Source organism: Corylus avellana, chromosome ca2 (assembly GCF_901000735.1).
Source record: "Corylus avellana chromosome ca2, CavTom2PMs-1.0".
NCBI lineage: Eukaryota > Viridiplantae > Streptophyta > Magnoliopsida > Fagales > Betulaceae > Corylus > Corylus avellana.
Genome location: NC_081542.1, coordinates 43594897 through 43607693, shown reverse-complemented (window position 1 = coordinate 43607693; position 12797 = coordinate 43594897). Strand labels below are relative to the sequence as shown.

At 33.5% G+C, this 12797-nt stretch overlaps 1 protein-coding gene across 1 annotated transcript in view; it reads right to left on the bottom strand.

The window, feature by feature from the left end:
- Positions 1 to 3889, bottom strand: part of LOC132169879 (RNA polymerase II C-terminal domain phosphatase-like 1) — a 4626-nt gene extending 737 nt beyond the window's left edge. The window contains exons 1-7 of the mRNA XM_059580827.1: positions 3156 to 3889; positions 1596 to 2072; positions 1004 to 1214; positions 638 to 795; positions 488 to 558; positions 202 to 307; positions 23 to 106 (exon numbers count right to left, since the gene is read on the bottom strand). Coding sequence (XP_059436810.1) covers positions 23 to 106; positions 202 to 307; positions 488 to 558; positions 638 to 795; positions 1004 to 1214; positions 1596 to 2072; positions 3156 to 3440 — 1392 coding nt within the window. The 5' untranslated portion in view covers positions 3441 to 3889. The remainder of the gene's footprint in view (positions 1 to 22; positions 107 to 201; positions 308 to 487; positions 559 to 637; positions 796 to 1003; positions 1215 to 1595; positions 2073 to 3155) is intronic.
- Between the last annotated feature and the right edge of the window lie 8908 nt (positions 3890 to 12797).

Here is a 12797-nt window from a genome sequence, read left to right as displayed (position 1 = left end):
AATTCCAAAGGTAGAAGATTACCTTTAGCCTTCGTTCAACCTCAGTATCTGCCATGCCATCAAAAGAAAGTGGATCTTTGTTTCCATTTGAAGCAGAAGCATCATCCTGCAAGGTGCAAAAGTATTATTGGTTAACAAGAAATCTGAGTAACTTTAGCAAAAACGAAAGAACCAGAGTAAACAAACTTTGTCCACACTAACCTCAGAAACCAAATAGTTGCTCACATCAGGAGCAGAGGGAATATCTTTAATATCATCTTCATGATTAACATCACAAATCTTTTGTAAAAGACCCTCATCGAAATCTCTGTCATCAAAGTCCAAGGTCGTATCATGCCAAAAAAATGATTATAGACATATACACACACATGCATATATTACACAGACCCACACAAACACACATTGGACAAGAATTTATATGCTCAAAACTTAGGTCCAGCAGTAAAAATTAACAGATGATGTACTTATTGGGGCTACGTATTCTTACTTGAAAAAACCACCTCTAACATTGCAGGCAACATTTCTCGCCACACACAAGACAGGTATAGCATTATTTGCCTACACAATATAAAGAGTTACAATAAGTTAGTCTCTAGGGTGCATTTGCACTGCATAACCAAATGTAAATCATGCATACCTCAGCTTGGGGTGCGTAGTATGGAGCAAATGCAGGAACAACATGCACCCGTGGTTGATCTTTCTCATCCCACACTTTCAAGCGATCATCAATGACCAATGCCATCTTAGGATGGCATAAGCCTTCTTGGAAGACGTTGAACAGTGACTTCCTTGAACCTATTATTTAGTATATAAAACAGTAATAAGCAGCATCATAGGAAAATGAGCGTTCTGATTTAAGCAATTGCAGCCAAAAATTACAACAATCTGTAAATAGCCCAGCCTTTTTTTCTTCAATAATGGCACATTACAACCTATATGTTATTAGCTTCTCCTACAAATGAAGCAGAGAAATGAGAGAAATGGAAAGGATCATGTCACTTACCAGACTTGACACAAACAATGCGATCCAATAATTCTTTTGAGTTTATCAAATTTGAATCTGGATCAAGTAGCCTCCACATTTCTAAAGCATAATCCCTTTCAGCCATCGTGCAAACATAAACCTCAAAACGTTTGCGCCCTCTTGCAATCAAGTAGCTCCGGAGATCATCCCATGCAGGTCTCAACCTCACAAGAACACTTGTATCGCGAATCTATAGAGAAAATATTTTTATATTAATTGGACCAACTTATTCTATCGATTCTATACCTAATAAATTTCACCCCAAACATCTAAAGGTGTCTCCACCATCCAGTCAACCCCATTGAGTTGATATTGCATGCTCCTCCAAAAACTTAACAAGCACTATTACCTAAATCCCATTGATATTCAACTTCTTGCACATAAAGCATCATGTTTTACCTTAAAGGAAACAAAAAATGACAATACTGATTTAAATAAAAGAGTGCCAGGCATTTTACTTCAATGACCAGATAATCAATAACTAATACTCTCCAGCATTGGTGTATAATTTCAGAAATGCTACAGTAGAAACACCAAGCAACAGGCTGAATCAGTATTACTTATTACATACCTGCGGATTGATGCGGGTCAGAATAATGTTCTTCTCCTGCAACCGTATAAGTGGCCGAATGATAGGTTGATGGTTATCTGACAAGGCAGGAACAATCTCAGACTGAGTTTTGATCACTTTTCCATTTTCAAGGACCTGATCATTTTCAGCATATTGCTTCAATATAATCTTGTCATCTTGATAACGCTTGACCTCTGCCTGCATACCAGAAATCCGCTGTGGGTCCACTTCACTGTTTATTTTCCGCTGTAGGGCCTCAATCCTATCCTCAAATGAGCGCATTGTATTTGCTACTATGAGTGTTTCATCAAGGTCAAATACTATTCCAAGACATCTAAGGTTCAGCATGACAAGACAAGAATCATAAAGTCCTGATGCAACGTTGAATCCCCAGAAACATGGATATTGTTTTTCATTATTCCTGGAATACATAGCAACCAAGTGAAGCTCCTCCCCTCCTAGTGGCATTACTGCAGTCTGTAGATGCCATATGGCAATCATTGTCAACATTTGCATAAAACATCCACATCCAAAAAGAGAATCAAGGATGAAAAGGAAATATAAGTTTGTGCGCATGGTTCTTAAAGACATACTTCTATAGGAAAGGAAGAATCACACAGCAAGATAAAGCAGCAGCACAATTATGAAAGATCATTGATTCACACAATACAAAAATTCTGTCAATTATCTTCGTATTATAAACATTAGGTAATATTATGGTAAAATAGATGGTCTTTTCTAATAAGTAAAAGAAAATTTTAAAACAGCAAGAACATTTAGATAATGCAGGAAACCCTCAACCCATCCATAAGGCAAAATTAGGAAATAGTTTCATGGATAACCCCATCAGCATCTACTTTATATATAACATTAGACATCCTTCACATAATAGAATCAGGCCCACAAAGTTCTTGTTTACCAATTCTCTGAGCTATTCCCAGAAATAGACACTGAAGACTTGTTTTGCAGAGTTCCTAGGTAAAATTCCTTCTTTTAACGCTCTACTATAAGGCAGAAAAAACCCTAATCGTGCCAGGAATGGCATCCCTGACCACATTTTTAGCAAGATTAATATAAACAATCGTCAGTAACATCATAACTATCATATGTTATATTCTTAGAATCATAAAATTTCTACCAAGTTACCCAATTTAGCAAGTACCAAAAAACAAGCCTTAAAAACCAGTCAGTTCAGACAGTCCTACGCAACAAGATCATATCTTTCTGTACATTAGCAACTAGTTCAGACAGTCACATTATCTGGGTTAAAATATCAGAATCAGTAAATTCAAAGTTCAGATAGTTCTCAGAAATTATGGGCAAGAGTAGTTCACTGAAACTGTCAAAAAATTTCACTGTAATTTCAAGATGGGTCCTTGCTAATTTTTGTCCAGGGTCCTCTGCAAGATTAACAGGATTCATTAAGAATATGCGTTTTCCTCGTTTTCTTTTAAATATTTCACTTTCTTCTTCTGAGAGTTTAAACTGGAGTTTGAATGAGCTTTTTTTGGTGTTTTTTTTTTCTTTTCTTGTTTAATCTTTCTGGAGTTGTGCTTATACCTTGTACTGGTTGATACACGAGGAGTGCAAAAGATAGAGCGGCGAGTCCTGTGACTGCGAGGACTTTGACTCCATTTTGAAGCAAATCCCACTAGACGTAATGGTATGGAGCACTGCCAGTGGTGGACACCTCTCACTCGCTTGCGAAAAGTGACTTATTCTGATTTCCTTCACTTCGATCATCAAGTTGTTGTTGTTGTTCTTGTTCTTGTTCTCTACTGGGTACATCTCTACTTCTCCCAGTACCTCCTCCCCCTGATACACCACCGCTTTATACATATTCATTTTTGGCCAATCAAAATCTCACACTTTGGTGGCTCAGATTGTTCAACAATTTCCGTGTAAAACTCATGGATTTCTACGAGTTTCTTTCCAGGGAAAATATCATCATCGTCTCAAGAATGCTTTAGATTTGATCCCATTTTTTGGAATTTAACAAACAAAACTAAAAAAAATCTCCGATCTGTGAGACAAAAATTAGGATTTCTTTTTTCCTGGAAAAGTTTTAGATCTGATTGCTGCTGATGGATGACGATGACCACAAAACCCTAACCAGCTTTCTCCGATCCCCGATTGCTACACAAAGAAAGATAGGATTTTCGTCTCAGAAACAGTGTGTGGTGGAGCTAGGGTTTTCATTTCGATGGTGTTGGCGATGATGATGATGGTGGTGGACAAACGAGTCGTCAAAAGCGAAACCCTAGATCCAGAAAGCGAAAGGTCAAAAATCGCACTCCAATGCGCAGAGATAGTGATAATTTAAAATTAAATAAATAATAGTGGGGCAGATTTTAAATTTGTATAATCTTGTGTCCAAGTGGAGAATATCTAATTCTAGATCTCTGGACATGTCAAAACAAAAAACTACATGCGTTGAAAAAGCAGGGGTGTAGATGAAGGAAGATTCGGATGTACGTGGAACAAGTAGAATTTGGTTCCAAAAGTGGGAGTTCTAGTTGAGGTTGTTGATCGGGTGAATGTGATACATGGCGGGTCATAATTGGCTCGCCGCTTATGTAGTGTGATCACGTATTCGGATTCTCTGACCGCCCACACGAACTTTACAGTTGCAAGGGTTCGTGCGGCTTCTGCATTTATCGCATCACTCTTCTAATTTCAAAGTACAAACAAAAATTACTCCATTCTATGAACAAAGTATCAAAAGGAGGTAATTAAACAAGGATTAAAAAATTAAAAAAAAAATTGTTTTTTTCTCTTTTGTTCTTAGCTATATTACAATCAACCCTATAAAGGTAAATTTCTATAGGGAATATAAACTTAATATGAAGTAAGCAATGATTTACCATAATATCAAAGCAAATGTAGCAAGGTAAAGATTTGTCCTCATTATTCTTCTCATATTCCATTAGGGTTTCCCTTATTAACGAGGGGTGTGAGTTCATGCATAATGGTGAGTACTATAATATAAATTAAATGATTAAATTTATTTATTCATATCATCTTAAACTTTTGAGATAAATAATAATTTAACTTGACATTATAGTCAAATATCTTGACTCTTGAATACAAACTGTCTTAATCAATTCACCTTTTATTTCAAGTAAATATTTCACTTGTTTACTTATTTTAGTGATGATTTAACAAATTATATTATTTATTTGTCTTTAGCTTAATTTAGTATTCACATAATATTTATGGGTAATTTTACTTTAAACCCCTGAATTACCACGCGATTTGAGAAGCCCCCAAACTTCAAAACATCTTAATTTGGACCCATGAACTTTCAATTGTACTCAATTTGAACCCTTCCGTCAAATTTAGCTGTTAACTTCCATGATTTACCAAAAAAAAAAAAAAACCAAAATATCCTTGATTGTTTTTAACTTTAAAAAAATAAAAAAAATAAAAAAAAAATATTGAATTAAGGGTGAATTTGAAATTTAATAAAAAAATCAGGGGTATAAACGTCATTGTCTCACTTTTAATGTTTAAAATCTAACGAATGGATTCAAATTGATTGCAATTGAAAGTTCAGGAGTCCGAATTGAGATGTTTTAAAGTTTGGGGGCTTCTCAAATCACTTGGTAATTTAAGAGTTTAATGTGAAATTACCCCAAATATTTATGTATTAGTCTTTCAATTTTTTTTTTTTTTTTTTAACTCAAAAATTGGTCATGCCTGTAACTTGTAAGTGTGATAATTTTCTTAATTATTAGTATCAAAGAGCTATTGCAACTTAATGACAAATTTTATGCAAAATGATATCATAAGATTGAAATTTTTAGGGTGAATGTTATTGAAATAGTACATGAAACTTTTCGGGACAGGTCAAAAAAAATCATTTCATTTTAAGTGAAATTAAGAATAATTATTTAATGGTTAATATTTTATTTTGTTACATCTAATAATTTACATCATGCCATGTGATGAATATGCTGCTACACCATTTTTTTTAAATAATAATAATAATAATAATAAGATGGCATCATATACCCATTAAATACAATAAAATAAATTTTATTCAAATCCTTGTCAGAGAAACATATTCGAATAAATGCAAAATTACTTAATAATTACATACAAAATTTAATTCATATATATAACAAATTATCTCTTCATTAGTATAACAATTAAATGAGGCAAAATGCTCTGTATAATGCTAAAATTATAATTTGGAATCTTCACAACCCAAACATTATCTATGACATACACATTAATAGCTTATCAGGCTATTATACGACAATATCTATGAAAAGTCACTGTCTCAATCAATTTAAGATCTATAGCAAATTTCGACGAATCACGTCTCTATCCACTACCAGGTTCTTGATTCCCTAGCTTTTTTTATCTCCGCTACTAGTGCTTTATCAATTGCAATCCTCTTCGCTGCTTTTGCAATAGTGACAATTATTCTTTATGCTTAATAACTCCTATGTCATCGGTCTATGGTTTGCTCTCAGAAAATAGACGATAAGAAAATAAAAAATTGACTGGAAACCAATTATGTTATTCTTAAGGATTCGTGAAAACAAAACATAAGAAAACGAATAAAATTCCACCTCATAGATCGCTAATAAAAGCGGATCTAGAGATAATACATTATTATTTAAAAACAATGAAAATACAATAACAAAAACTCAAGATACCCTCACGTGTGACACTCGCCGTTAAAAAGCACTTTGAGAACCATTGATACATGGGCCCTGATCAATCCACTGTGAAGGTGAAAAAAACAAAGGAGAATGAGAAAAGAGAAAGGGGGCGGGGAGGAAGGAGTCGGAACTTCCTCCCCCACTATACTATAATTCCTATGAATACTATTTTATTTTTCCTGAGCCCTATGAATACTACTTGACTATCAATGTTTGTAAGTACATGTGTAAATGTCCACATGTGGAGAACAAAAGTCTTGCAGTTTTTGCCTTAATTTTGAAATAGCCCCACCCAGCCCAAAAGTATAAGCGTGTGGGCCTTGCGGGGTTAGAAAAACAATACATTCAAAATTGAAGAGTATAAGTGACAGTACAGCTGTACAAGGGTTCAAGAAACTGACAAAAATAAATAAATAAATAAATAAAATTCAAGAAAGATGGCCAATTTTATTAGGATGAGATGTAAAAATGAAAATTATTTATCTTTAATTCAAATCAATTTCATTAATTTTTCTATTTGTTCTAACTCAATGTACACTACCCACCACTAAATTTCCCACCCACTTTCGAGCCCTTAACACCAGTGTAGCACCCCAGATTTTTAAAGTCTTATTTTAGAGATATTAAATTTATGCTATGATTATATTAATATTCATATTAGGCAATGATATTAATTCTTGGAAAATTTATGAGAGTGGTAATTAGAGAATGGTAATTGGTGAAATAATAGGATAGTAAATGGTAGGTATAAGGATGGTAGAATAAGAAGGTAGAATAGTATAGGGTAGGTAGAATAGTATAGGGTAGGTAGAATAGTATAGGGTTGGTGAAATAGTAAAATGAGGGTATAATTGTAAATTGAAGGTAGAATAGTGTTTGATTTTCTCCTATAAATAGAGCTCTTCTCCTTCACAATTTTCACCACTCATCTCCTCTCCCATCTCTTGTATATATTCTTCCTTCTTCCGCTTTTTACTCGGTCTTTCTTCTTTCTAAGAGTGTTTACTCAGAACAGAGAGAGAAAGGGCGAGACCAAGCGCTACAAGAAAGAAAGAACACAAGAGAAACCGAGAGTGAGATGGAAATTTAAGACAGAGAGCTAAAGAGGAAGAAAGAGAGTTTAGGCGAGAGAGAGAGAGAGAGAGAGAGAGAAAGTCAGTGAAGGGATTGTTATGGGTATGGACCAACTGCCGCAAAACGGGTTTCAAGTAATTACCTTTGATGATCCATTCATGTAATCCACTGTAAGTATTCTTACTTACTGAGTATGATATTGATATCCAATAATACGGATTTTTGTAGTTTTATAACTTGTCTAGCATTTTGCTATATATGATTCAACAATGATTTATATTGTCGGAAATCAATTGACTCACTACTTCACAGTTTTTTGTAGTGCTTGCAGGAATGGAAAATCAAGGTAATTATGCAGTTGTGATTAGAGATTCATAATGAGATGTACAGAGATTCCAAGTTGGTTAAGTTTTGTCTAGAGTTTAGACTGTCGGATAGATTTGTATAAATGCCTTGTACGACATAGCTTTGGGTATTTTTGTATAAAGAAAAGTATTTTAACAGTATTTTTTTTGTATTGATAATTACAGTTTTTCCGCTATATGAGATTGTTACAACCAGGGTCTTAAAAACCAACTAAGACGATGATTCCAGTAATTTTATCAAATGATATTTTGTTTATAAGAGGTATTTTGTTAAGAAAATGAAAACTATTTAGTGTAAAAAATTATATTATTTTTTGATATTTTAAGTTGAGGTGTCTACTTCTTATTAAATAATACAAAATACTCAATTTAAACCACAACCTAACTGAATTTATTCTCCTCAAGAAATGACATAGACAGTTACGGAAAAAAGAAAAAGAAAAAAGAGAGAAATGATAAAGACAACTTGTTGACACAACTTTGACCCAACTTTTTTCTTAAGTGATCATTTAAAAAAATAAAAATAAAAAATTCTGAAGCAATAACATCCTATGTGGTCCTTTTATTATTTGGTATTTAAAAAAAAAAAAAAGGTTTTTTTCTTCATAATAATGACTATTTTTAAAGAAAAATACCATTTTTTTTTATATAAATACCAAATAAAAAAAGATCTCATAAGATGTTATTGGTTCAGAATTGATAAGAGTTTGGCCAAAGTTGTGCCAAAAAGTTTCCTACAAAAAAAAAAAAAAAAATTGGCATTAGATTATTATTAATTTTTTCTTTAAGTCATGGCATTAGACTTGATCAACATGGTTTGGAAATGATCGTTGTCAACTTGTCATCCCTCCATATGACTATGTGCCAAACAGTATTCCTCTTTTTAGAAATTTAAATATAGAATTTGGGAGCCCAATGGGTTTGTTTGGGAGTCCATGAAATTCAACCTAACTCAATTATTTTTTCAAGATTTATGTTTTGGGTCGGTGATGGACTGGACTTCAATCTATTTTTGAAAAATTATTTTCTTTCAAATTCGTTTTTATTGAACTAGGCATGTACAGTGTCTATTGATTAGGTTCTAATGTTTATTAAAACCCTAGAATCTCTGTAGGACCCTTGAAAGTCACGAATACCTATAGAAACCCCCTAATTCTTTAACATTGTCTTAGTTCGATTGAGGGTCACTGAAACCCCTAGGAGCCAGGACCTTATTACTCTGAGCTCGTTCGATCGAGCATTGATTAAGACATTATGAACTCGCTATTTTGAGCTCAACCAACCAAGGCGATATTGGCAGCACGAGTATTGATTTAGTGAACATTGGCGTGTATGAACAGTATGCACACCGGTTTTGTAAAAACTCAAACTAAGAGAAAAAACCCTAGTTTTGTAAAAACTCAAACTTGAAAAATGAAAAACTTCACTTACCACTCCTCATTTTTTATTACTTTTGCAATCATACCTTAAATTTTAAAGAGTCAATTTAATGTATCTATCTTTCATTTTTTTTTTTTTTTTGTTTCCGTTAAATATATATGAAATGTATTAAAAGCGGAAGCATGAGGGAGAGAAGAGAGAAAGCGGAAGCATAACAATGGACTACATTGTATTATTTTCTTCTATATATTAATATGTTTACATATCTCTCTATTTATTGAAAGAGAAGAAGTAGTGGGTAAGAAACCCTAGAATATGTAAGGAAATATAATAAAGTAAATAATATCAAATATTCTAACAGTTTTAATTCAACCCTTCGTTAGAATTTTTTGTTAAATCGAGTAAAAAATTATTTTGACTAATATGTAGCCTCTCAACAAGCGTACATAAATTAGTTTTGAACGAGCACATTTTATGCATGCCTTGGTAAATTGTCATACATTGGATATCTGCTCTGTGATAGTTTATGTCATTCATATTGCTTATAAGGAGAATATAATTTCTATTAGACTTGAAGGAGATGCCTAATGACCAAAGAGTTCCCTTGATAATAACCAAGTTATAGGGAAGAGCTGCTGCGTTGCGTTGGAATAAACTCTTGAAGCATATAAGAGTCACATTTTTGCCCCATAACCATGTAAATATCATGTATCACTTTCTATAGCCTATCCATGTCTTATATCTAGTATGCTCAGAGCAAATTTGTTCCATAACTATAGTTGTACATGAAGTAGCAGAAATTTGAAGTCATAGATATGCATTTTATTGTAAGAATTTTCTGATTGTATTTATGACTTTATAACCTCATAGTATTTAGTTATGATTTTTTCGGGCTTTATGCTCTGTGTATTGTAAAAACTTTATGCTATTGATCTTTTATTAATGAAATCAACATGTTTCGGTTCACGAAAAAAAAATTGCAAAGTCTTAGGCAGTGAGCAAGATCCATAGATTGGGTTGACTGGGCATTGCCATGTGGCCAAAGTCAGATAAGGGTCATATATTGGTCTACGAAATAACATATACATGGTGGAATAGTAATTTATTTGCATAAATTAATGATAAACGTTATCTTTGTGTCTCCCTTGTGTCCACCTGAAATTAATGTGGTTTTTAAAATTAGGGAAAATTTCACTGAAGACTCATGATTCATGAACTTTCACCCAGTTTGATAAGCCCCTCATAAATTTCAAAATCTCTCAATTTAGTCATCTGAACTTTCAATTGCTCTCAATTTAGACCCCTCCATCAGATTTTAAACGTTACATTACGTTTATACCTCTAACTTTTGTATAAAATTTTAACTTCCAAAACGTTTTTTGATTTAAAAGAAAAAAAAAAAAACAAAAATCAGGGATATCTTTGTCATTTTTTGTATTTTTAACGGCTAAAATTGACGGAGGAGTCCAAATTGAGAGCAATTGAAAGTTCAGGAAACTAAATTAAGAGATTTTAAAATTTAGGGGGTATTTCAAAATGAGTTGAAGTTCGGGAGTCTTCAGTGAAATTTCTCCTTAACATTATCATTAGATTTGCGATAAATCATTATTGAATTTTGATATAATAATAATTTTAAAAATCATATCAATTTTGAGTGGACATAAAGGAGACAAAAAAATAATAATAATAATAACAATAACGAAACGGATCGTTACTCATATAAAATTTTTTTTCCCACCATTTAAATTGTTTCTGGACCAAGTTGGGCTGTTGGCATCATGAGATATGAACTCTAACAATAGTTTGATGGTAATCTAGCGTCTCAGCTTTCAACTTAAACTGTCAATCCAAACTCGGGCATAAAAGGAAGTGTATATAGTTTCGAGGTTAGTGTATTAGAAAATTTTAAATTTCTTTTTTGCTTCTTTGTTTATCTAATAACAAAAAAGATTTACCATAATTCACTGAAATATATATAATATTAATGTGCGGCATATTGACTCTAAGGGCGTTTTGAGGGGCCTAAAAGTACTTTTAACACTCAAAAAGTCCGTTTGAAAAAAAAAAATACTCGCTTGGTAAAAAAAATTAAAAACGCTTTTAAGGGTCAAAAAAGCATAAGAGCTTGTTTGAGTTTGCGTTTGAGAGACCTAAAAATGCTTTTAACACTCAAAAAGTCCGTTTGAAGAAAAATATACTCGTTTGGTAAATAATTTAAAGCATTTTTAAGGGTAAAAAAAGCTTAAAAATGGTCAAAACGCACTTTTGGCAAAAGCTTACCTAAAAGCTCTTTTTGACTTAAAAGCTCTATTTCTTAAATACAATCTCAAACAAGTTCTAAAAATGACCAAAACACACTTTTGACAAAACATTAAAATTAAGCTTTTGCCCAAAAACACTTTTTGACTTAAAAGTTTTATTTTTCAAACGCAATCCAAACAGGCTCTAAACCCTCTCTCAAGTAATAAACAAAAATTTATAAATTTTTAAGAAGGCTTTCGTGAAAAAGGACATTCAAGTTGCAAGATCTCTCAAATTATAGATTATATCAATGTTTTTTCAAATTATCAAAAATTTGTAATGTTATTTATTTATAAAAAAAACAAAAATACTCTTAAAAATTATGTCACGAAAATAAAAATACCCTTAAAAATTCAAAAAAAAAGAAAAAAAAAAACAGGGAAAACGTGAAGACGGGTTGCGATGATTATGTCACCATTTTTTTTGTTGTTGAATTTTTTAAGAATGTTTTTGTCATTTGAGGTATTGTAAATTTGTGGTGGTTTGAAAAAAAAGATTGATTTAATGTTTAATTTGGAAGATATTATAAATGGAGTGTTAATTTAAGAAATATGTGTGTACTTATCTTAAATTATTGACGTCATTCGTTCCGATCAAATCTACTAAACTGATATTAATTAGGACTTAAATTAATATTGTCCAAATTAATCACCGGATTTATCGATCTCCAACTTTTTTTTATAACGAAACTACCCTCGATCTGATATCAACGACCAAAAAGGTCATTGGGCTAAAAATGTAGCACTGAATTTCACAAACAAACGGACCCAATAAAATCAGCCACTTCACCACCAACAAACTCCACGCAGACACAAATCTTTCCTTCTCTCTCTCTATCGCTCTCGCTCTCTTCGATTTGTCTTTAAACCAAACCTTCTTCGTCTTCTTCTTCCCAAGCTCTTCTCAATTCAAAATTTTTATTCCCAAAAAGCCCCTCCCTTTGGCCCAAATGCCCAGCACAAACCCTTCAAGATAACACCACCGCCTAAGCCGCCACCGAGAGCAAACACGACAATGATCGTTCGAACTTACGGTCGTCGAAACCGAGGCATTCCAAGAACTTACTCCGATACCTTAAACGACGCCGTACACGACTCTCTCTCCCAAGAGAGCCCCCAAGACCAAGACCACGGTCTCTATAGCAGCAGCTTCGGCTTCTCGTCTCAGGAGTCCTCTTCCCGCTGGGCCTCCGACCCGGACCCGTACGGGCTAAATTCAAGGTCAGCTTTCGGAGATTCGGAAAACGGCGTCGTTGGGAGGCCGAAGAAGGCGAAGAGGGTCGCGAAGAACTGTCACAGGCCGTCGATTCCTGCGACCTCGACGCTGATGGAGGCCCAGGAGTTCGGGGAGATGATGGAGCACGTGGACGAGGTCAATTTCGCTCTGGATGGGCTCAGGAAGGGCCAGCC